General features: G+C 39.9%; 1 protein-coding gene across 1 annotated transcript; it reads left to right on the top strand.

The window, feature by feature from the left end:
• Positions 1-99: 99 nt before the first annotated feature.
• Positions 100-25,529, top strand: sdcbp2 (syndecan binding protein (syntenin) 2). Its single transcript, XM_060064418.1, has 9 exons — positions 100-277; positions 11,019-11,070; positions 11,240-11,339; positions 12,640-12,740; positions 17,501-17,659; positions 18,606-18,781; positions 20,170-20,341; positions 20,499-20,590; positions 23,871-25,529. Exons 2-9 carry the CDS (start codon positions 11,020-11,022, stop codon positions 23,923-23,925), a joined length of 906 nt encoding a protein of 301 aa, XP_059920401.1. The 5' UTR covers positions 100-277; position 11,019; the 3' UTR covers positions 23,926-25,529.
• Positions 25,530-26,085: the final 556 nt, after the last annotated feature.

Genomic DNA, 26,085 nt, shown 5'->3' with positions numbered 1-26,085 from the left:
TTGGTATAATATGATTGACAGATGAAAGCCCTAGTGGGGCATTTGGTATATTATGTGTGACTGATGAAGAACCCTAGTGGGTGGGACTTGTAACGTCAGCTTGCCTTGTGTTCGTGGACCAGGAAGCTAGTAGTGACTTCCCTTTTTGCATTTGGGTCTAAGGCAATCGTTTTAACGAGCCGAGAAATATATCCAACTTTATTTCGGTGTTTAATCCCATTGCCATTTGAATACATTTTGTTTTTTTTCCAATCAGAGCTTCATCCAGGCTGTGAAGGTACGTCTCTTTTGTGTCTTAATGCAGCGGGTGAGACCCCTATGATAACAGACGTTACATAGCAAGCTAACGGTAGCTATATAGCTAACTAGTACTATAGTTGTATAGTAATACAGTCACCGTCTGGACCCACTAGGAGAGCTAGTCGTTAGCTATGGTACTATGTAACTATAGTACCATAGCTAACGGTTAGCTCTCCGTCACTGTTAAAATCGGATCTTCTCCTAGCCAATACCTTAATAATTTAGATGGGATCAACAAGCGTCTCATTTGGTGTTTTGACAATAACTTGCAGTATGCCCAATATAATGGTATGCTTTCGGATTGAGCCAGTGCGAAGTGATATGTTATATCTTTGTAACTGTTCTTCATACGTAGTGTATCAGCATATAACCTATGTTCAGACAGGACATTACATCTCCGTTACCTCGAGTTAAACGAAGCCGAAGTTTGCTCCCTGTTCGCAGATGATGATGTGCTACCGAGCGAGATGTATCACTTAATATAATCTTCATAACCACTGTCACCAGTATCAGTGGTAACACAGTGTTCCAAGTTAGGGTTAGGGTTCGTCCATCCCTAGCTCCCTCGGCCCTCCAGAAGGGGCGCCAGGCATCACGTCACTTGTTTTGGAGTGAGGGAGGGCCAATGCTAACAGTTAGTTTTATTCTTATGGTTTCATCCCTTGGGCTCTGTACCCTTAACCATGGGATCACTGAAGTTTGATCTTATCTTTACAATAGTCGGTTGTAGTCACTGTTACTTAAATGTATATGAACAAAAGGTAAGACACGGTAACCCTAATGTGTGACGCAATATAATACAATCCGGAAAAACAACAACTGGATGTCTTCAAAGAGCCAGTGGACCTGGATATCTTTAGTTTGTTCTAATTGTGGTTATCTTATATGGTCGTCAACATAGTAATCTGTTATTACGTCACTGTCATTTAAATAAGACGGTCACTTCGGGAAACAGGCAGTGAAATACTGTATTTCTGCTGACTGTGTGTAAACGGTCCGCAATGCTGCTTTTCGAGACGTCGAGGGCCTAGGAAAGGCCCTCATACGTCACTACCCAGGACATCGGCGGTGTGCTGTGTGACTGTGGAGCTCTGTCCGAGAGCGTTGAGCCTATCGGACACCCATCGGATAAGGCCAGTTGTGTTCGTGGAGCCGTTGATTAGCGTCAGAGAGAGAGGGTTAGGCCACTCGGAACACCTGCTGTATAAAGCTACGGCTTTAGGATGGTGAAGCTCCATCTGAGCACCGATTTATCCTGATGTTCGCGTCGAGTGTACCTCAGACACAAATAGTACAACGCCAATGTGTGCGTCTTATTTCATACAGAACGTCACTCATTATAACGCTCATGTACAACGACGGTACTCTCTGGACATATTTATTTTTTATTTTTCTTGAAGCCTAACCCTCCCTCGGACTCATACATCGAAATCAATGACCCAGAACCAGCACCTCCACACACCCCATGGCCTTTATACCAGGGGTGGGTCTACCATGAGACCTCTAGGGCCCCTGATGAAGAAACTTTTAATGAATTATTATTAAGTAACATTTGTTTTACGCCCCAAAATATTTAAGAAAATAAAAAATGTTTTCTTTTCAAAATATTCAATCCCTATTCAATTAGATACACAATGTTACCTTCAGAAGCAACCTGATTGGTTGGGTGTTCAATTTTTGTTTAGAATAATAATGGTTCAGAAAGAATACTCAGGTTTTAATATAGTAGCCTGTTGGGTGGACTCTCCCCTCAGTTGGGGTTAACCCTTCTCCAACCTCCTTTGTCCCTCCTAGCAGTGACAATCACGTACAATACAAATATACATATCCCAATCTAGCTAATTTACTACCTCATTAACGATATTCACATCAAAACATGTTTTCTAGCAATTCAATAAATATAGTGTATAAATAAACACACACACCCACACACTAGGGGTGCAACGGTACACTGAAGTCACGGTTCGGTTTATACCTCGGTTAAGAAGTCACGGTTCGGTATGAGTTTGGTACAATGAATGGAAGAGAAAAAGAAAAAATGAAGACGGCAATTTTTTTTCAGGTTGAAAAAAAGGTTCTTTCTCAGGTTGTACCACCTAGTGTCATACAGTCTCTCCCCTGAGCTAGCTGCAACAGCCTGAATGGTGTAATCTAAGATGTAAACAATAAGTACCCCATATCATCTCCAGACTCCATCTGCAACTTGTAAACAAAATAAGACAATAAGTTCTAAAACTGAAAATGCAGCATGTGTTATTTATCAAAATGCAAAGTATAATAATATAACAGCCACTGAGGCTAGGTTTAAACATTCTGCAGTTAAATCCAACCTTCCCCTGCAAAAGATAGAATAAAGTTTTATTGCTATTAAGTGCAACAGGCATACCCTTGCCAACTGGCAAATTTTGTAACTCCAGAATAAAGATTAAGGTGTATTTCCACGTGTATTACCACATAACAGTCAAATCTAATATCAAGGCTGTGGTGAACATAAACTTTCCCATAGCCATATTTCTGATGGATATAGCCAATTAACAAAATGTGAAATAAAAATATATCTCCTATAAAATATAAAAAAAATAACAATCTATGCTTGATTATTAGAGGCAATAACTCTCAGAAGACATTGTACCTCTTAAAGGCAGCTTCTTTGTAGTTCAAAGTTTTTGTTCAGAAACTCTTGTTTGTCCACACTTTCACTAGTGAGGGTAGCTCTTGTCACTATGTAACCTGCTGTTGAAAAATAACTTTCACTTGGCATGGAGGTGGCAGGTACTGCCAGGTAGCATTTGGCCAACTTGGCTAGATTTGGAAATATTGTTTAATTGGAATTCCAAGTTGGTCAGATTCCACATAAATGCTTTCCTTGGCTATGTAGGCATACACCTCCTCCTTCACCTTCTGTATCAAATCAGGACGGTTCCTTTGACCAGTTGCAAAGAGTGAGCCAAATACTTCTGCCATGGCTGACTTCTGGAGGAGGTGGGGAGGATGATGACTCAGATGATGACTCAGACATCTCTGGCAAGGAAGTAGCCTGTGAAGTTGATGGCCTGTCCTGTGTTGTCTCTATTGTCTTAAAGATCCCATGGCATTCTACTTTATGAATGCTTTAATATAGCTGTTTTTGGGCCCCTAATACAATACTTGAAGACGTTCAAGAAATTCAGGCTTGGTGCAGAATTACAGTTGCTACGATCCAGTCCTACAATGAGCTTTCCACAAACGTGCCGTTATGTAGAGGCGGGTCAAGGTGGAGGGTGGGGGTGTGGCCCTGAACAGCTTGCGGCCACGGTACCATGCGCTCGTGTGTACAGTGGATGTATCGCAATGGCGAGGCGCTCACAGCGTTTGGCCGTGTTCTGTAAATATTCTAGAACACTCCGGGTAGGGCTGTACGGTATGGACTAAAATGTATATCACTTATGTTAATTGTATCTTCTAATTTCGATATAAATGCTTCTGAAGGGGTAAAATACTGGTTAGGCAGCAAACCTGCATGAAACACAGGTAACACAGGTAAACAGTGACGTGCTGTTGTTATCTCGTTCCACCGCTGGCTTTTTTTGGTCGTATGGACTGGCTTTGGGAAATGCCTCCGGAAGCGATGTCTGTGGAAGAGATGCAGAGACAGCTTCACGCTACCAGCATCCGTCACTTACGTTGTGGAATGAGAGCTCGTGAATTGACTACTGCGGAAGCACGCAGGTGCGCAGCAAGCGCGCCTTTGTGCTTGCGCAATAGCATACTGCCTGAGAATAAATGTACATTTATTTGTAAAGCATATTTAAAAAACAGCAGTTGACCAAAGTGCTAAAAAAAAAGATTATACAAAAAAACAATAATAAAACAAATAACAATCGTACATTTGAGACAACGATAATAACAGTAACAATAGTAATAATAATAATGACAATGCAACAAATAACAATAATATAACAACAAATAACAATGCAATTAATCAGGCTCAAAATAATAAAAGATATGATAAAGATGAGGTAAAAGAAAGGTTATACTGAATTAAAGGCAATAGAGTAGAAATGCATTTCCTGCAGAAAATTCACTGAGTGCTGTAGTACAAAGTGAGGTTGAAAATATTTTTTAATAAAGCCACATAGATAAAATTAAAAGTCTAAATGGAGTAAACAATGTAAACATGCACACCATTTAAGAAAAAGTAAATAGTTGGGAACAAATAAAGTGACCGCTGAATGAAAAGCGCAAAGCATTGCTAAAAATTTTAAATAAATTGAACTGAAGAACGTGTGTGTGTGTGTGTGTGTGTGTGTGTGTGTGTGTGTGTGTGTGTGTGTGTGTGTGTGTGTGTGTGTGTGTGTGTGTGTGTGTGTGTGTGTGTGTGTGTGTGTGTGTGTGTGTGTGTGTGTGTGTCCGCACGCGTTTCTTTAAGTGAATAGCGAGTCGGTGTGTGATTAAAAGTAGCTCAATAGAGAGGGAAAAAACGCCCAATCTGGCAACACTGCCTGAACGTCCTCCAAAAGTAGCCCAATCTGGCGGGAAAAAACGGCTAATCTGGCAACACTGCTGAAAGTCATCACGCTCCAGCATCAACGTTTATCAATGAGACCAACTGAAAACGGAGCCGGTATGAAACTAAAACGGTGATTCTGAGTAAAGTTTAAATGATATCGAAATTCTGTTTGGATATTATTGAAGATACAAGTGTGAATATTTGTTCAATGGTTTGAACGAAGGTAAACGGTTGAAATTTCACCGAGTTACGATGTCTTCAGTAATTTAAGTGTCAGAATGGGCAGACCGCTTAAATGGGACCAAGTGTAGAATATGACGGTTTGAAACTAAAACTGTGATTCTTAAGAAAGTTTAAATGATATCGAAATTCCGTTTAGATATTATTGAAGATACAAGGGTGTAGATTTGTTAAATAGACGAAGATAAACGGTCGGAAATTGATTTAGTTCCGTCTTAAACAGTTGAAGTACCAGAGGATGTTACTGTCCTCTGGTACGTGACGACCATAACATGACTCCCATGTTAAAAAAATGATAATATTTTAAAAGTAGAGTATCTTATAAAGTATTAAATATTAAAAAAATCTGAAAAGAAGCGTGCGATTCCAAGCTATTCAGAATATTTAAAAATTTGAATGGAGTCTCGGTGAAAAATTGAAGAAGGAGATAGGCCCCAAAGTTTGTAGAGAATAAGAAAGAAAGAAAGAATACAACTTATGAAGAACAATAGTTGAGCGCTGCATTTTGCACTCACCTAAATAGCTACAGCGGAGGACAATTTAATATGCAGTGGCAAGCTGTTCCATAGTTTAGGGGCAACAGCAGCCAAATGCCTTATCCCCTCTACATTTGTGTTTACTTTTGGGAACAGCCAGTAAGTGCAGGTCAGAGGATCTGAGACTTGTGTATTTGATAGGAGTGTATTTGACTAGTAAGTCAGATAGGTACATCGGGGCTTTTCCATTTAAGCATTTAGATGTTAGTAGCAAGATCTTAAAATGTATTCTATGGTGGTCAGGGAGCCAGTGAAGGGTGGCTATGATGTGGGAAATATGTTCACCCTTACGGGTGCCCGTTAGTAGGAGAGCTGCAGCATTTTGTACCAACTGTAAGCGAGAGAGGGTGGCTTTGTTGAGACCAACATATAGGGAATTACAGTAGTCCAGCGGCAGCCTGGTAGTTAGAAATGCATGGATTACTTTTTCAAAGTCAGGGACAGTCAGAAAAGGTTTTACTTTAGAAGAAAATCCATACTTCAGGTTAACTCTTGATTTTACAACAGACTTAACCTGTTTGTCAAAAGTAAGATTAGTTTCCAGCATTACACCCAAGCTTCTTATATGGGACTTGACATATGGGTTGAAAAATGTAAGGCCATCCAAGCTTTGACATCCTCCAGACAGTTTAAGAGACATTTAATAGTGGTAGATTCTTGTCCTTTCAGAGGTATGTAAATGTGTGTGTTGTCAGCATAGCAATGGAATGAGATGCCATATTTTCTGAAAATGGAGCCTAGTGGAAGCATGTATAGGGCAAATAGGATGGGTGCAAGAATAGAGCCCTGGGAACACCACATGTTAGAGGTGATGAGATGGATTTAAAATCCCCCAGGCAATCACGGTGATGTGATTGTTTTACACCTTTTTACACTTTTCTTAATACAAAAAATACCTTTGGGACTTCGTTTATACCGTACACCCCTAACTCCGGGTGCTCCGGCGGGAGTCCTGGAGCTCTATATCTAAATAATATCATATTATGCATAGATATTCATATCATATAATATACCGGTATATTATCACGGCCAAAAGCTGTGTGCGCCTCCAGGCGTAATTATGAATCTCAAACGACTGTTTTGGGTACCACCGCCCCGCGGAGTTGGTGCCTCGGCAGCGGGCAGCGGGGCTCCGGCGAGAGTCAAAGCCAAAGTTCCTTTCCCCCAATTCTTCTCAACCATAGCTGAGATAACCCTGATATGTATATTTATAACTCATGGAGAAGAGATTATTGCCATTTGTGGACTCCCGGAGCTCTATATCAAAAAAATAATAAATATATATTTTGATAATAGAGCTCCAGGAGTCCGCAAATGGCAATAATCACCTCTACCCCATGCTGTTGTTCATTCTGACAGCTCATTTGTATGCAATGGGCATCAGCTAATTTGCATTAAAGCAACAGACACCAGAAACAGCACATTCTGAAGGCACTGAAACAGGGGAATAGCAGTAGGCAAGATGTTTTCTGGAACTTATATACTATGTTTACTTGTTGGGAAAACACCCTTATACGTAATCTTTAAGATTTTTGCTATTTTTATCATCAGAAAAAATGTCAAATGTGAATTAAAAAACGTCAACAATTTAAAGATATAACCATACATTTTTAAGGATGCACCAACTTTGAAGTATAACTATGGAACTAATATTATGAGCTCCTATGTCTGTCCATTGTACTTTTTCCATCCATCACAGACATCTCCATTGAAGTACATGATTGTAAGCCTCTTTGTATTGAACTCGGTGAGTGCCTCTCTCTGGTCTGTGAGAAGAGACTCATACTCTCTCACACAATTGGCCTTGATACAATACATTGCTGAAACTCCTCTCACAGTCGACTGAGCTGACCGGGAAGTATATGTAGGGCACTTCCACTTCTGCGGCTCTTGGGAATATCACTCTCAGGCCCCACCAGTTATTGGCAAGCTCCAAAGCAGTTGACAAAGGCTCCCTGGACACGCAGTGCTGATGGGCAATCCATTCTTCACTGAGCTCTGTTGATGGGCTAGCCATGGGTTTCAGTTGTGTGTAGGCTTAAATCTGCTTTTCCAGGACTAGAATGGCCTTGGATCAAACACCCTAGCCCACCTGTAGACCTCTCTTGCTTGATCTATGTCCAAGTGCTTTGAGAACTTTTTGAAGTAAAGTGAAATGCATCATGGAGATGGTCAAGCACCTCCCTCCTCTCTCAAATCTTCATATTTCTCAAGAGCTCATCTGTCTTACTAATATCTCATTCATCAGGTAAGAACTAGGGGTGTGACGATACACTCAGCTCACGAGACGAGACGAGACACGATATTCGGTTCACGAGATCGAGACGAGACGAGATTTTAAGAAAACTACAATGACAAAATATATGACTGGACCAACAGACTTTTATTTAACCGAGTTGCACATGCATTTTGAAATGTTTTATTATAACTTAACATTCATAAAATTGAAACTAAAACTAAAATTTATAAAAGTTGAAGTAAAATAAATTAAATTAAATAATTCTCTTTTTTTTCAAGTGCAAACAATATTATGTGCAAAACCAAATCAAAGTTCTACTCCATCAATACAGAGTGCAAATAGTGCAAACAGATTCTGACCAAGTATGTCACTGACAACTAGGTATTGTCCGTGTCTTATCAGTCACTCTACTGCCATTCATAATTTCCGACGGGTACCCAAAATGCTGCCAAACAAATCATTTAAAAGTGGCGGGGGCATCTTCGACGGTAATACGGGTATTTTCTGACGTCATTCTGGCTGCCTATGGCTGCTTCCCCTCCTTCTCCTCCTCTTCTTCTTTTCCTTCTCCTTTGTAAGGTTCTGGCAGGCTAGACGTATCAAAGCCGCATTACTGCCCCTACAGGCCACAAATAGAAGTTTGGATAGCTCAGAAATCTCGCGAGACAGATTTTTAACGCGACGGGTAATATCGTCGAGTTTAATCTCGCGAGATCTCGTCACACCCCTAGTAAGAACCCATAATATTGTTAGCTAAACTGAGGGCCTGCATCTTCTCATCCGTTTCCTCCTGGCTGAGGATGTTTGACTGCCATGGATGATGACTTTTCTGCCCAGGAAAAACTATATACAGATGAACATGCTCTGCATGGTACTTCAGTGTCTCAAACCAGCTGTTCCCTATGGAGCTCACTGCTTCAGGAGGCCTTCACAAACTCCCTCGTAATGAGGAAGCTCACCCATCTTCTCTTACTGGCAGGCTTCTTGAAAAAGACAGTTCTCATCCATGTCACAAGTTGATTCAGCCTCAGAAGTATTTTTTAGTGCTACCAAGTCTCACCCACCAATGTATGACATGGCAGAGACAGGTTACATCGACTCTGTTGGGCATCACTCCTTTCAGAACCTTGTATGCCTTCAGGCAGTAAGAGGCATTATCTGTGACCACTGCCCAGGTATCATCAAGGTTCAGCTTGTTGCTGTGGAGGAAAGCTAGTATAGCTTGGGAAAATGTTGAGTAATTGTATCTGTCCATGCAGATGACATCTACCAGAAAGTAGAGGTTTTCAACACATGCAGTGAGTTAAGGAAACACTTAAATTGTTTAAACTATAATATTGTCAATTGAATACCCTGAAAAGCTCTCCATAAATTAAATGTGTTATTATTAAAAGTGTTATTACAATTCCAAGTTTAAACGCAGCATAAATACAGTGATGGTTAGCTAGATGGAGAGGCAGACAGCTGCTAGCACCATCGCGATATTTTATCAGGATGGAATGGAAGATCCCAATTTACGTGCGAACAACTCACCAATGACTGTTTAGAACGCTGCAGTCCCTTACCTATTTGTCTCATCAACAAACACTGCAAACTCCTTCCCACAGATGTTTTGCATCCGTGGGTTTGCCAGAGGCGTCTCGTATTTTCCGGCAACGCTCCCCCCTGTTTGCAATGCTTGACGAGAAACGGCTGTAGCTTTTTAGCTTTTCTAATGGGATATCAGACTTGGCGCACACAGCCACGAAGTTCTGAAATTTTCCATTCTTGTCTTACTAATAAGACAAGAATATTTTTTTTTTATTTAATAGATTTGATTTCCTGTATTCTGGTGCAATTTGGGGATGGCCACTACCTATTTACCTACTATTCATTCAGATTTATAGCCTACAACCTGACAAGCTTACACTGCATATACAGACCTACTTTATGGCCATTCCACCAGCCATTGCTATTTTATCCATTGTTGTTATTTTGATATTGAGACAAATCATGATCACTGTCCTATAGTGTCCATTTTTTGTGAGTCTCAATGTCTACTTCAAATGCAGTTAGAAATATGGGACAGTTGCTTCATTTTGTTTATATGCTACAGGCCGAAAGACTAAATTAATATGTAACTTACTTGCTCCTTTTAAGTGTAACATTGCTTAGGGAGTCCAATTCCTCCACTGAAAAGGGTGGAAAGTGCTTACAACTCTCTGCTAGTTAGCGATCTATCCCTTCTCTACATGTAGTTGTGTTGCGCGAATGCTGCTGAGGGAGAAGCCTATTTGATTGATTCGCTGATTTGTCCAATCATGTGGTGTTAACAAGAAAGAAACGCGATTCCATTGGCCTGGGGCGCACACTGGTGTGACCCGAGGGCGGGTTTTCTTGCGCCAATGAAAAGTCTATCTGCTTGATAGACAGCAAAGAGTTAGCAAGCTTACATTGACTTCAACGTGGCCGGCGCCCCTGACTTGGAGGAGGGCTTTATTTTGAATGACCAATACCTAGCCTAGCCCAAATCATTGACGTTCAGACGGATTTAAATGGTTGCTGGCAGTGACAAGTATATCACACAATTAAACGAGGATAAACGCTATGGATAATAGTTGGTTAATAGTTGGTTAATAGTTGGCAGATTTATTCAAGTGAATATTTCACGGAGGGGCGGCGCCCTAGCGCCCTCTATTGACCCACCGTACTGTATCTAGATACATGTGCTACGATACGATTCAGGGACGATACATTTTCGTATGGAACGATTCAATTCAATGTTCTAACGATCTGGTGCGATTTGATGAAATATGAACGAATCTGATTAATTTGCTATTAATTAAAATAAGCCTTTAATAAAAAACATTACCTACTTGGTCCTACCAGACTCGTACGTTTCATTCGTTTCATTTGTATTGACAGTCGACCTACTCAATTGACAAACGTTAACTCTCTTGAAGGCGGGTGTCTGTTGAAGTTTAAAACTATTGGATCTGCCCAGTGCCACTCTGGATTTGCCATAACCAGTTATACAAAGTTATAAAATGCAATGCTGTTGCATTGCATTCGCTAAATATTTCAATAGCAAATGCGATCAAAACTGTCGCACTGTACAGCCCTGCCTCACTTCCCCCTCCACTACCTCTCATTGAAGGTGTCACAGTCTATCTCTTGACCCTATTCACCATGATGAAGATAAACATGTTAATTATTTTTTTCTTTCTCTCTGCAGTATGTCTCTTTATCCATCACTAGAGGACCTGAAGGTGGACAAGGTGCTAAAGGTAAAGTATTCACTCATGTATGAGAATGCTATGCCTTTGCCTTTTCTTATTTTAAAGGTAATGTTTGATGCTCATGGCAAGACGTCAGGCACTGATATTTCTGTGAAGTTGATGGTTTGTTTCCTTTCTCGGCAAAATGAAAGTTAAATGTTTACTTGGTTGTTTGAAGACCCAGGCCCATTTAGCCCAGACCAGCACCACTCCCATGGCTGCCATCACTGAGGGAAACACACAGCCCCAACCCGCTACAGAGTGCATGCCAGGATCAAGTGAGTTCTATGTTAAACATTTGTCTCCATCTGTACTAGCCCTCGTATTTCATTGTTCATTGTTTGTTGTCCATCTTCTCTCCCCTTTATACTGTTATTGTTAATGTGTTCTGTGTCTGAGGCATGGATGTTTTTTTGGTTTTTTTCAATGTTGCTCTATGGGTGGTCTGTCTTTGTTGATTGAGGCTATTCTAAGGCCAAGAAAAGTCAAGGGATGGGAGTGAAGCTTAGTCCTATAGAGCAGCGTTCCCGAAGCTTTGTACGCATAGACCGGTACTATGTCAGACAATATTTTTGCAGACCGTTGTTAGACCGTAGTCGGTTACCCATCATAAAGTTTAACACCATTGCTGTTGCATATTTTCTGCAACGGGCAGGAGTTTAAAGTGTGACGGCCATGAAGTCGTTAAAGTGCAGAAACATGCACGTCATTCTTTCTTGATGCATACAAAGGTGAACATACAAGTGGTTGTCAATTCTAAAGGTAAATCAACGTAGTCAAACACTGATTGTTACGAATGTTGGTGGGCCTTTTGTGTGCATTTTGCAGACAATGTGCAAGAGCGAAAGCTGAGGTCACACTTTACGGTTGGTTACAGAATACCGGCTATCAAGTTATGCCTTCAATATACGGCAAATGGCATTCAAAATAACAGAATAAGTTATCTGTGTAACTATAACAATTTATTGTTGGGAAGAAATCTGGTCAGAACAGCTGTTTCTTTGTATTGGTGAACGGATTATGGGTAGACACGATTGTGGAAACATCGTTGTGGAGCTGGATAGTGGACACCATCATGACTGCATACAGGCTCCTCCATCATCCTTCGCTGTCTGTGTTGGCGCATTCAACTACTCTGGTGCCGTATTGCGCCATATTACTACTACATATTACTACAGAGTTCATGAAAATAAGCCAAAAGGTAGAGCTTGATTGAATAATTTTTTAACTCATTTTTTAAATCTGTCTGCAATTATCTGACGGTTCCCAAACTTGACAAAATTACTTAAAAGCAAGATGAAAATACTGCACTTCATACTCATTCTCTATCATTGGTCAGGCAGTCCACGATTAGAGACTGCAAGTTAAACATGCTTCACTTCCTATTCCTTTTCTCTGATCAATCTGCCTTACCAAATCCCTCAACACCTGCCATTCATCCCTCTGTCTCCACACACACACACACACACACACACACACACACACACACACACACACACACACACACACACACACACACACACACACACACACACTAGTACTCATTAACTCACTCACTATTGCTGTGGGTTCTTCCAGGCCTGTACCCCAATCTGGAGGACCTTGGCGAGTACATGGGTCTGAGCCTTAACAGTGATGAGGTTCACAGTAACCTGGCCTTGGTGCCCGTGGCAGACAATGTAAGTAAAGTGTGTTTGGGTGGTTTGTGTGTGAATAAATCGAATCTTCTTTTGTTGCCTAACTTAGTTCTATTCTCATATAATTTATGGTGGAAATGTAAAATAACCCTCTAAACTGGTGCACAAAATATGAATGGTTGCAAGACTTGCCCCCTAAGCAGTGACATCAATGTACGTTTTGTTTACATGACCCACAGTCTACATCAGGCCTACATTGTGTCTTTAGTAAGGACTGTTACTGCAACAGGGAATGTACTGAAAGGACAAAATCTGAATAGATCTTTGCAGCACCCTGGAAGAGAGATATAAACTTGAATAAATTAACCAATCAATCAAACCAATAATATATGAACCATGTACTGTATACCGCAGTGTATTATGAACAAAAACTTTAGAATTTAACAATGCAGCCGGTTTAAATTAATAAATAAGGTGGCTGGATCTACAAACATAGCTAATATACCTAATACCTGAAGAGGTACACTTTCCTGTGATTGTCTCACAATGCTATTTGATATCAAGTATCTTGTTTGGGATACGTGTGTGTGTGTGTGTGTGTGTGTGTGTGTGTGTGTGTGTGTGTGTGTGTGTGTGTTATTTTTTGTATCACTTAAAACTAGGGCTAGTGCCAATTAGAGTTAAATGAGATTATCAAATGGAAAGACACATTATCATGACACATCATCATTCATCATATCATTCACATTACATTCACCAAATGTACTTAATGAGCAAAAACTAGAGCAAGTGATAGTTTTGACTCACTCAGTGTGGGTTGAATATAAAATTTACGGAACACCACAGATTTGGGAATTGTAAATAGGCAGTTAATTTTTACAATAGTAAACCAACAGGTAGTACAAGTGTAGTTCCAAATAAGTAGCGCCACAGATTTTGGAATTGTAAACAGGCAGTCACTTACTGCAAGTGTAATTTAATGTAAAGTAAATGGAACTAAAAACCAAAATTATTTCTGATATGAATGTTGACATTCTGTGGGCAAAACCTTTCAAAATCAAAGTAAAAAAAACAATATTAATCGCGTTAAAATAAGATTTAGTTAACGCGTATTTAACGTGTTAACTTGCCTAGCCCCACTTAAAAAGTGATTTAAATACAAGGCCTAATAATGATCTTTGGCACCTATTGACAAAAATACAATTTCTATCATGGATAGATGTGATTTACGGGGCACTCATTATGTTTATATAAAAAGCTTGTTAAGATTAGCCAATCCAAGAATTAAATTACCATCATTTCGAATTGTATTTCTCTCATTGGTTTTATGTAGTTTAGCTCATGCTCTTCCATTTAAAGTCACCCATGGCTTTTATTAGCCGACCAAACAGATTTTTGCATTTCACTCAAGGTAACGATTCAGTTTGTTGGATAAATGACTTAAATGGTTGGTTACTTTTCTGCTTTAAACAAGGCCATAACAAAGAGTTCTTATAGAAAGGATGTGTGACACCTTTTAATTTGACTTGTTTTTTGAGAATTGTGTGCATTATGTGGCCATCTTGGATTGGATTTGATTTTAGGTTTTATCGTTCCAACAGGGAATGCCAAATTATTTGGCAATTGGGTTGGGGTTTTCAGTTTATACATGTACTTTTTTATTTTGTGTTCGCATGTTAATACAGCTGAATCTTTCAATAATTTACAGCTTAAGACTATCGCCTTATCATTATCAAGCTATACTATACTGATTCCTAAAAGTAAAAAAGCAGTTATTACTTCCCTTCAGGGAAACAACTTTGTGACACAGAACATATGAACACTTGAAGTTTGTCCGGAGAATTCGAGAACCGGAGTATTCATAACGAGCGAGCTTTCTGCTTTCCACTCTTCTGTCTACATAGTGGATACGTCTCAATATATGCAGCATTGAGATCCTCGCAAAAGGAGCATCACCCGCCATCTTCGATGTGTTGTTAACAAAAGACCTCGACTTCCGCTGCATACTTTTTGCGTCACGCCTCCTAAACGCTTTGCCAAGGCGACACCCAAAAAGTGTATTTCTCAAGTATGTTGATTTTTGGTTAATTGCGGATCACAAAAACACAAATATTGTTGTTTGTTTTTGAACCGCGCACCAGGATCGCACAGGTGAGCTAAATTACTCTGGATCAGCCAGTCCAAGTGCTGCCGCAAAGTATCGCCATACAGAACATACTATACTGTACTATCCCAATACTCAGAAACGAGTAGAATGAATAGACACTGAAAGAAGAAAGATGTTTTTGTATGATAGTTCATACCTTCTAACAATTGACTGATGAAGTCTAGAAGGATATTTGTTATACATATAATAGTTATGTATGCATTCTTATACATTCTTCCATACTATACATTCTTATTCAGGTATTATTGCACTCCAATATGACTCAATACATGAATACTGGAGCATAAACAAATATTGAATTGTGGGTCTTCATTCATGATACTGTTCCAAAAAATATATCCATTATTGAATTTTATTGCAAATTACTGAGTTAAAATTACCATAAAATGTCATACACAACGTCACTCATATATGAAGGAACACGCATGATGATTTATCTTTTTTTTTTACCATGACGAGCTTAATGTCGAAATGTTGGCTTAAATCTCGACATTTTGAGAATAAAGTCAACATGAGAATAAAGTTGAAATATCAAAAAGACCAGCATGTTGTCGAGGTGACCATTTCAGTCCCTCTGTCAGCACGCAATAGCTCCAGGCATCCACCCAAGCGAGCAGTGGATAAAAAGTAGTCTGCTATTACTTTTGGGTCGTTGCTGGTGTAGGCCTCCATCCACCCAATGTTGCGACTAAAACCCTCAATGCAACCAGTAATTGCAATGCCGAATGGCTTTAGTCTATCGTACCCATCCATATGCCAGAGCGCATTAGGACCTTTGCTGCGATAATATCTGCGTCTCAGAGGCCGAGCACGTCTCTGTTCCACACCCTCAGGATCAAGCAACTTCATCAATTGTATCTTGCGATACAAAGTAGCCTCTGTATTGCACCCGAGTGTAACCACTGATATCCTTGATTCTGCCCATTTCCAGCTATTTCGGTTTGCTAATATTTCAACTTTATTCTCGAAATGTCGAGATCAATGTCGACATGTTTACTTTGTTCTCGAAATGTCAAGATTTATCTCAACGTGATATTTCATGGTATTTCAACTTTATTTGCGAAATTCCGATGACATTTCAACATTAATCTCGTCCTGGTAAAAAATATATAGATATTACACGTGTCCCTAATAACCCGTCGTACCTATAGGCCCAGGTCTCGGTTGACTGGAAATGTTTTTCTTCTTGATTTTTAGAAAACAAGTGTATTCTGTTTTATTTTGTTGTATTATAATTAAGTTGTATTTATTTTGTTTGTCTCTAGGTTATTCTGTTGTGATGTTCTGTGTGCTAAATAGGGATCGACCAATGTGGATTTTTTTTTTACGGCCGATACCGATTTCTTTTCATCAACCTTAGACGATAACCGATACACCAATACCGATTTTCTTGAGCCGATATTTGGAGCCGATACTACCCTGGAAATCGAGAGTTCTCGCGAGAACAACATTTGAATTTGCGCATCGTGTTACTCTGGGAACGATCAATATACATGTGTATATTTGGGCCTCCCCTGGCCCAGAACATTAATCTATCACATCACTGTATCAATATAGGCGGGCCAAAAGCGTTGCTGTTTTACCGACCAGATACGGCAAGAGTCTTATCTATTGGTTAGCTCCACTGGTCTGGAAACGTCACCCCCTGTATTCCTCTGATTGGTCGTAGTGTTATCCAATGTGTGTTATCCAGTGATATTTTCAAATGCATGCTTGGTGCCACCCATCGAGTTGGGCCATTTTCATTACTCGTTGCTAGACCCCACAGCTTTCTAGATGTGGATCTGGATTTCCAGGCTAATGGTGTGTTCCTGAAACCTCGAACGTCAGGCCTCCGAGTCGAAAGTCGAAGATCTCAGTCTCCCAGTCTTCATCTTTCAAAAATCTGAGAGTAGACCGAGAGCAGTGATGACGCTCTCAACAAAATGGCTAAGCCTGTGAAGAGATTTTTCTTTTTGTATTTGAACCACGTAGGTCATTTTAATGTATACATTGTATGGTCTTGCTGTGCGTGCAATACAATAATAATAATAATAATAATACATTTCATTTAGAGGCGCCTTTCAAGACACCCAAGGTCACCTTACAGAGCATATAGTCATCAAACAATGTAAAGTTGTGTTGTTTGTTTTCGGGGTGGTTTGCTAAAGAGGCTAATGTAGCTAACAATAAACAACGACTAGCCAATGAATGCTATGAATGCTCCGAGACCGGAAGTGACGTCAAACGTGCAACTCGGAAGGCTGGCTTCCGAGGATTCAGGAAAACACCATAAGCCTTCCTCAATTTACATCATAGAAATTACACAATGATGATAAAAAATGTTACATGTCTCAATTTAAAAAAATTAACATTTATTGAATTGTCTGTAAATCATGCAGAAGAAAAATAAATAAATAATATAAAATAAAAATCTGCCGATAACGGAAAAAATTCGGCCGATACGATATACGTAAAAAACACAAATATCGGCCAGCCGATTATGTCGGCCAGCCGATTATGTCGGCCAGCCGACTATGTCGGCCAGCCGATATGTCGGATGATCACTAGTCACTTTTCATCGTGCTGTTCCCTTTTCCATTCTGCCCCCTGCTCCCAACCCACCCCGGCGTCCACTGCTGTCACTCCCATGCAGCAGGTGGCTGCTGTGTCTGGCTATGGGGGCATGGTGCGGCCAGTGACCGGGGCTGACGTGGGCATCAGAAGGGCTGAGATCCGCCCGGGCCTGCGTGAGGTGATCCTATGTAAGGACCAGGACAAGAAGATTGGCTTGCGACTGAGGGCCATAGACAACGTAAGTTTGCCGCAGCGAAGGGCCACTTCGGCAGGCAGCTACTATCTGTGTAGTTAAAGAACAGTAAAGGTTGGTAGGTACAGTAACATGGCCGACTTAATCCCTGCACACATTTTCCCCAGACAGCAATACCTGCCTTGTGCAACAACAAAACAATAGGAGAAATGGACATGGAGTCGTCAGTAAAGCCTTCTCTTGTGATACCTGCCGACAGTTGGAAGTCTCAGCTACAGAACTACATTATTATTTATTATAAAGCGTATTACACCAGACTGGGAGATACAAAGCTCAGCCACACTTTGGTTTCATGTTGATACTTACCTTTAAAATAGTGGTCCTTTTTCGTCAATGCCACTGGAAGCCAAGTTATCCATTATATATATATATATATATATATATATATATATATATATAATTGGAAAATGTTGGGGCATTTATTTTGTTAAAACCATGGGATAATAATGCGTCAACGTAATCTTACAATTTAATTTGATTAATAAAAATGTATGCATTAACACACGTCAACACTCAAGTGGTGTATTATCATATTCAAAAATCTTTCCTACTGGCTCTGCTCAGCATAACAATTATTGTCTTTACTTTGAATGTGTGAATTGATAAAATCAAAAGCTTCAACAGGAATGTAAATTGGCTGGATAAACCAATCAGCGGTAAACATCCTGCTTAAATAGAATGCATGAAACATTGGGATTTATTTGCTTTTAATGTTTACATCAATTTAGATGCATTTAACTTTTTGAATATGGGAATATGTTGACTCTCAAAATGGAGTATGCAGGGAATCGATCCATGTATCTCTTAAGATACTCCATACCGACATAACTCTAGGTCATTCAGTGCTTTGGATCTGCTTTTTCTTTTGAACCCATTTATCTAATAATCCTTATATTATATAAGTGTATCCCTCTTGTGTCCCTCCCTCCAGGGGGTCTTCATCCAGCTGGTCCAGGCTAACTCCCCTGCTGCCCTGGCTGGCCTGCGCTTCGGAGACCAGGTCCTCCAGATTAATGGGCACAACTGTGCTGGCTGGAGCCTGGACAAGGCCCATAAGGCCCTGAAGGCCGCTTCCGAAACCCGCATCGAGCTCATAGTCAGGGACAGGTGGGTCATGTATTTAACGCTTTATTGAGGCTTAGGGCTTCTGCGCTTTGTCAACATGAGTCTCATTAGATTCATCACTTGTTTAAATTATCATTTTTGGTTGTTTAGGGTTGTTTCATGAAATTACTAATACTTAAAAAGGGTTAGGGTTAATTTTTCGTCTAGTAGTTACAAAGGGTTTTAATGTAAAAATTGACAAAGATGCAATGCACGAGAGTAAAAGGGAGTACCTAAAATGATAACAAAAACAGCTATGAAGTTAATATGGCAATCTGCATCAACTGCAGCACTAGCTTATCTGATATCAGTTGCCAGAGGCCACTGTAAGCTGTGAATGCTGCTCATGCCCAGGCGTTTTGAAAGACAACCGATGTTTTTAAAATACACTGTATATTTCAATGTTTTTTACAATCATTATTTGTGTTATAAGCGTGGTGAGCCGTACCTATTTTTCGCCAATCCTCCGTTGGGGTACCAAGCGGTCTGAAAGGGTGCTGCAGTAGCCTGGCTATTGACAGACCAAGCTCAATCGTAGATTGCACGTTGGTCTGGGGAAGCTGCTGTCATTTTCTTCAGCCCAAGAGGTGTGATCAATTGGCCTAGTTCAAATAACTCTGTACGCAATTGGCTGCTTGCCGTCGCTTCCGTGACGTCATTGTGTTGAACCAGCCAATAGCGTGCCAGGGGGAAAAGCCAGCTTGGTGATTGGCTCCAGCAAAAACGTATCGGAAGCAGCCTACCAAACCGTACCGTACCGTTTGCTGGAAACTAGGGATTATATTGGCGTTTCCACCGCCAAAAGTTGGGCAGAGTCCCAAAATAAGCTTGCTGAGCTGCTCCTATTTTCGGTACTCCTACGTTGGGGTACCAAGTGGTCTGAAAGGTTGCCAAAAAGGTGGAGCACCACACACGTCACACTTCCGTGCGATAGGGGGGATAAAAACAACACACAGTACCTGCAAAAGGACAACAGCGAAAGGGGAACCCATTCTTTGTGGTTAATTAACTCTGAGGCCCTCTAGGTGTTAGCGGTGTTCTGCGTTGGTGCTGCAGGTGCTGTTGGATTAAATCGCTGTTAATGGCCAGTAATGCCAAGATTGTCACGTTTTAATTAGCAGTACGAACTGGGTAGATGGGAGTTGATACCTCCAGGTGTTCTGGTCCCATAAGTAGCCTATATGCATAAGAAAATCTCGCGCAAAAGTTGAATGTGTCTCAAAGCCTTGCAACACACTGACATTGAATACGCTATAATATAGATTGCACAAAATTTGACTTTGAAAAAAGGCTTGTTGTCCTGTGTTGGGTGAGTAAGCATATTTTAATTGTTAATTAGCATTTATTAGTTTTATATCTGCATTTTCTTTTGCCATTTGTCTCCTTTCTAGACCCTTCCAGCGCACCATCACCATGCACAAAGACAGCTCCGGCCATGTGGGATTCATCTACAAGTCTGGGAAAATCACCTCTCTGGTGAAGGATGGCTCTGCCGCCCGCAACGGTCTGCTGACGGACCATTACATCTGTGAGATCAACGGACAAAATGTTATTGGACTCAAGGTAAGCTGATTACGGTTCCAGTACAATGTTTATCGTACATTGTTACTGCTTACCTCCAGTAGAAATTACCGCCATTTTCTTTGGTTGAATTTGCCTTAAATAAAAAATATGGTAAAGTTTGAATTGTTTTCAAAAGTGAATTTTTTTCAATTTGCAGGATTCTCAAATCAAGGACATTTTGAGCACCTCTCCGACTGCAATGACCATCACCATTATGCCCAAGTTCATCTACGAGCACATGATCAAAAGGTACCATGTTCTGTTAAATCTCCCTAACTGAGGAAATATTAACTCTAGGACAAATCCTGCCATAGTGAGTGCACTGTATATGCCATGGGCCAGACCAGATTTGATACCACTCGAGATGAAACAAGGTTAACATTTCTAAAAAGGTATACGGGTGTAGATTATGTTTTTGTATGATGACCATTTCTGGTTGGCAACCTAGCTTTATGGAAGCATATGTGTAGCAAAATTCAAATGGCAATGCAATTTGCAGGTCATTACATTATGCAATTGACAATACATTGTGCAATTTAATAATGTAATTTCAAAATAGATGTTATTCAATACGTTATTCAAAATGTATTTTAATATGCAAAATCTCAATGAAGTCCTCAATGAAATTTGAAAAAGTTATAATAAAAATAGAATAACATTTAGTCCAATTTTTTGAGTGCCTTTATTCAAATGGAAAAGCTATAGCGCCCTCGTGATTGCAATGCACTTCTCCACGCTTCATGTGTTGCAAAATTAAAATGACATTTCAATTCGTAAAAAGGTTTGGAAAAGATTTTGCAAAGCGTATTGCAAAAGATTTTGCAAAGCGTATCAGCGAATCGTATCTGGGCGGGGACTATGTCACTTCCTCGTCAGCCTAACTAGTAAAGGACGGTTTATAGTCCTCCGTAAAGTGCTGTAGGTAGACACGGAGAGCCTCTCCGTAGCTTACGTGCGCATCCAATATTTTTTAACCATCCGTCGACGCAACGGAGACAGACTGAGACGGCAAGGGCTGTGATTGGTCCTCAAACAAAATAAATTCCGGAATCACTTTGCACCTTATTTACTTTGCACATTAAGGACCAATAAAACACCAAATATGATTTGAATAGCTTTTGAAGTTTATTTACAACACTATTTACATGGTTGCTAGTCATCTTATAAGATCGATCGGGCGGCGAATTGCCACCATCAAGGGGTCTCTGTAGTTACGGAGTAGGATTACGGAGTCGGAGTAGTATACTCCTGTCGTCTATCCTATCTCCCAGAGTGTGCACTCTATCACCTGCATCTGTGTCTTCAACACGGTTGTTCTCCGCATCATCTGCCAAACTTCGGTGCGTAGCGACGATCTCATTCATCGCTGACATCCATGGCTGACGCATACGAACATAAACAAGGAAATTACAAGGAATCGACGTAGTTCCCGCCCAGACGTGATTCGCTGATACGCTTTGCAATACGCTTTGCACATTTTTTTAAAAACATTTTTGCGGCTTGAAATGTCATTTTAATTTTGAAACAAACGGAGCGTGGAGAAGTGCAGTGCAATCATGGGGGCGCTATAGCTTTCCCATTTGAATAAACAATAAAAAATGAGATTCTATTTTTATTGTTATAGCTTTTTCAAATTGAATGAAGGATTTCATTTTCATTTATTAAACTACACTTTGAATCACGTAATTTCAAATGACATTATTCAATTGCATAACGAATTGTCAATTGCAAAATGTAATGACTTATTGAATTGGAAATTGCATTGTCATTTGAATTTTGCTCCATATATGCTTCCATGTAGCTTGGCAAGAATAGAAAATGTCTGAAAATATGGTTGGGAAACAAGCATTCAATCTATCGTTACATGCTTGGAGAGTGTTTTTTTATAGTGACTGATCAGAGTTCATGAAACTGTATGAGTCTTCTTACAGGAAAATGTCCAAGATGTCTTAAAGTCAGATTTGGTCATTCATTGGTTACTTACCCCAATGCTAGTGTTTGGTTGAGCTACTGCTCCAACATGGGGGTAGAAGCTATGTTGTTCAGTTGTTGATGTTTTTCAGTTATATTGTCATACTTTAGTACTAAAGTCACTTCCATCAAAATGACTCTCAAACCTCACTGTCAGCCAAGCAAATGTCATAGATTGGAGTGACATTTGATGAGCATATATTGAATATGCTATAAGTCAACCATTTGTTACATAATAAATACCAATTCAACCAATTGTAATCATGCAAGTCCATAGATCATGTTTATCCAAATGATTTGTCATTTAAAGCAATGGTTTTGAAGCTACCGACTTTTGAACTTTTTACGAAATTTCCACTGTATAGCCAAATCTTTCCTGACGGACATTAAAGGCCAATTTCCACTGGAATCGGCACGGAAGCGGCACGGCAGCGAATCGCTCGCCGAAAATAATAGAAACCATTCAAGTGAACGTAGGCTATTCCACTGGATACGGCACCGGCACGGCACGGAACCGTCCCCAAACCGGCACTTCGTTTACGATAATTGTCTCTTCTATTTCTGAAAGTTGCCGGTTCGCTGCCGTGTCTCAGAACACGACTACAGCCAATCAGTTTGCCTTTGCGCATGAATATTCATGAGCTCACATCGATCCCTATGCAATTCACAGGGTATTGATATATTATACAGTCTATCTATGGTATGGTATCAATAGCTAATCAGTGGCAAAGAAGAAATGAAAGTCTGCGTCGAAGCCTCGCAAGTCCAGTGTCGCGAGTGGACGTTGCCATGACATCTAGAAATCATAGGTCTACTGTATTTAATGGGTTATGTCATGTGTATGGTTGATTATAAGGTAGGCCTATGTATATATATATATATATATATATATATATATATATATATATATTATAATGTATATTATAATATATATGGTTTCAATATAACTCGTGAATAATATTGTATGAATACTTATTATAATTATTCACGTCTTGAGCCATCTGTCGGAACGTGTCCGTGCCGCTTCCAGTGGGGATTGCAGTACGGAACACAGCCGCTTCGCTGCCGTGGCACTTCCGTGCCGATTCCGGTGGAAATTGGCCTTAAGGTTTAGGCATAAATGCATGCTAAATAATGATTGTACACCACATTTCTGATGTTTTTGCTTTTTACCCATTGCGAAGAAATGCGATTGCTTCGATTAAAAGACCACAAATGAAAGTGGGATTCCCAACGGAAATGGGAGTCCCTATGGATTCCCATTTCCCATCCGGCGCCAAACCTTTTCTATACCTGCTTGAAAACTGCCAGTAACCCATAAAGGGCCCTTTGAGGCCATATTTACGTTCTATCCTACATTTCTTTCACTTGATTTAATACAAGATTTGGATCAGGATCAATCCATATCACTACTATGTAACCTTCTCAATCCATTTCCACCTAAAAGTTGTTTTAGGGTTTGTGAGGTATAACATTTATTTCTGAGCTATTTGAAGTTATCATGTGTCAAAGCTACCAACTATCATTAAACATTGATGTGCTCTTGTTCTATTACCAGGATGTCCTCTGGTCTTCTGAGGTCCGCCATGGACCACTCTGTGCCTGAGGTGTGAGAGGACAACCAAGTCTACCCAATCACATGTCTGAAGTCAGGACGTCCACAATCGTATAGGCAGAGATTTTCATCAATGTCTCTTCCCCTCTCAACTTTTTTTTTAACCATTTACTCCTGACCGTGTCTGTAATTGTATCATATAACTTTTTTCATTATTATGTTCGACATCACAATTGTGTGTCGTTAACATGACTATGGCTTTTCTATATTTTATGTGTTTTGCTATCGATCTACTTTATTTACATACACGCCTGTTCCATTTCTACCATGTCCTTGCCTTTCATAATCATGACTTTATTGTCCTTTTTAAAGTTTGGACTTTCTTGTGGTCTGCGCTTTACATGCCTTCCTTCCTTTGTATTACGTGGCATAAAAGACAGTTATATGTTGTTTTTAAAGCATGCTACCATGACTCCAGAGCTTCCTCCTTTATGAGATGGAGACGGATCATAAGGCGAGTGACCTTTCACTTTTGTGTCAAAATGCTGTAAACGCTGGTGATCCTCTATAGTCAGTCCTCAACCAACCTTTCCTTTAAATCAAGGCTGTGCTCCATTCCCCGGACTTGCCCCCCTCGAGTGTGTTTATGGTAAACTCCATTATGAGAATGGAAATATTCAAATTGGCTGCACTCTTGAGGTGTGTGTGTGCGTGTGCGTGCATTTCAATCACACCTACTATTGTTGTTCCAAGGGCCATTCCACAAACGACTGTGGATATGCTGGAGATTCATATCCCTGCCCTTGAGGTCATTATTAGGATTTGGGTTACAGTTTTTAGTTTAATTGTATTAGGTGATGGCACATTTTGAAGGGGATACATTTTACAGAATATGGAGGGAAGCACCAAAGCCCACTACCCTATTTAACTTGAGCTTTTGGCCTTATTCACAAAAGTTGTGTTAACGTCCCCTTGTGAAGCTCAAACAACGCCCTCAGTACACCGTTTTAGGAAAGAAATCAAAGTATGTCATTGCATGCTAGCGTTGGTTGCTATTGGTAACGGAGACAAATTATTTGAAAGTCTAAATGGTAAATGTAGACATTTAAATGTCATTGCGAAGGGAATAGTTAAGCTTGGGAGATTATAAATTGTTGCTGGACAGATCCACTAAGTGCACTTTCCACTACCTTTTGAGTGGTTTTCATTTTCTTCATCGAGGTATTTGTGTTCCCTATTGATTCTGAATACAAACGTGTACTTTCTATTTTAAGTAAAGGGAATTTATTTTGTTTTTATGCAGAGTGTAGCATGGTCAAATCAATGCATTTACCTCTAAATCAAGGGTCCAGTTGATACATTTCGTTCCGTTTTGCTATGCATCGTTAGGGGATCCCCTCTACTCTTTTCATTCTGTGATTGGTGTGGTTAAAAATTACTAACTGTCACAATTTTCCTTCCAACCATTTTTAGAAATGCTGTGCTTTTTGATGCTGTTCATTTTTTAATGCATGGATAGGCATTTTGGATTTTGGAGAAGTAATCTGAAAAAGTAGTCATTACTCTGTACAATATTATAAGAATCATAAAAGTTACGTTTGAATTTAACCCGGATAGTTATTGTAAAACAAACAATAAACGAATAAAGTATTTCTGTTTCTATTTACTTGTCCCTTCTTGGCATAAACTTGGCAAATTAAGTTAAAGTGAAGTATTTGAACATTAAAAGTAATAAAAAAAGTAATAAATAATTATTTTATTTTTGCAGCAATTAGACAGGGATGAATTATTTTGTGCATATCCTAGAAAAAAAAAAGACGGCTAGGACTTTTAGAGTGATGGCACTGGTCTCCCTCTTGTAGAGCCATTCAAGTACAAAGCAACTGTTTGAGACGTCATTCGTAGAATAAAGATAAGCCAACAAAAACAAAGCGCAGACAAAGCTCTGTAGCTGGCAGAAGAATGTTCAGAAGATCTAGAAGTCGGGTATAAGGAACAATTAAACATGGCACTACGACCAGGCACTGCTGAAGGAGGGAAAACAGGCACTGAAAGTTGAAGGAAAGCTGAAATGGAGTCAATCCGAAAGAAAGAAATAGTTCATGGGCCAAAGCCTGAAATTTCACATATTGGTACCATCTGGGTTGGAAAATTCTAGTTATTTTTTAATTGTTAAACATCCCTAGATTATGTTTTGATATGATCACCCTTTCAGAGT

Source organism: Gadus macrocephalus, chromosome 1, assembly GCF_031168955.1.
Source record: "Gadus macrocephalus chromosome 1, ASM3116895v1".
Classification (NCBI taxonomy): domain Eukaryota; kingdom Metazoa; phylum Chordata; class Actinopteri; order Gadiformes; family Gadidae; genus Gadus; species Gadus macrocephalus.
Note: the sequence above shows the minus strand (reverse complement) of the source record. Positions and strands in the feature narration are given on the sequence as shown.

Excerpts from the sequence above, each read along its gene's own strand:
- sdcbp2 (XM_060064418.1), top strand. The coding sequence starts at position 11,020 with ATGTCTCTTTATCCATCACTAGAGGACCTGAAGGTGGACAAGGTGCTA. Across the intron at positions 17,660-18,605 it reads GACTGAGGGCCATAGACAAC|GGGGTCTTCATCCAGCTGGT; the intron begins GTAAGTTTGCCG and ends CCCTCCCTCCAG. Across the intron at positions 20,591-23,870 it reads TACGAGCACATGATCAAAAG|GATGTCCTCTGGTCTTCTGA; the intron begins GTACCATGTTCT and ends TTCTATTACCAG.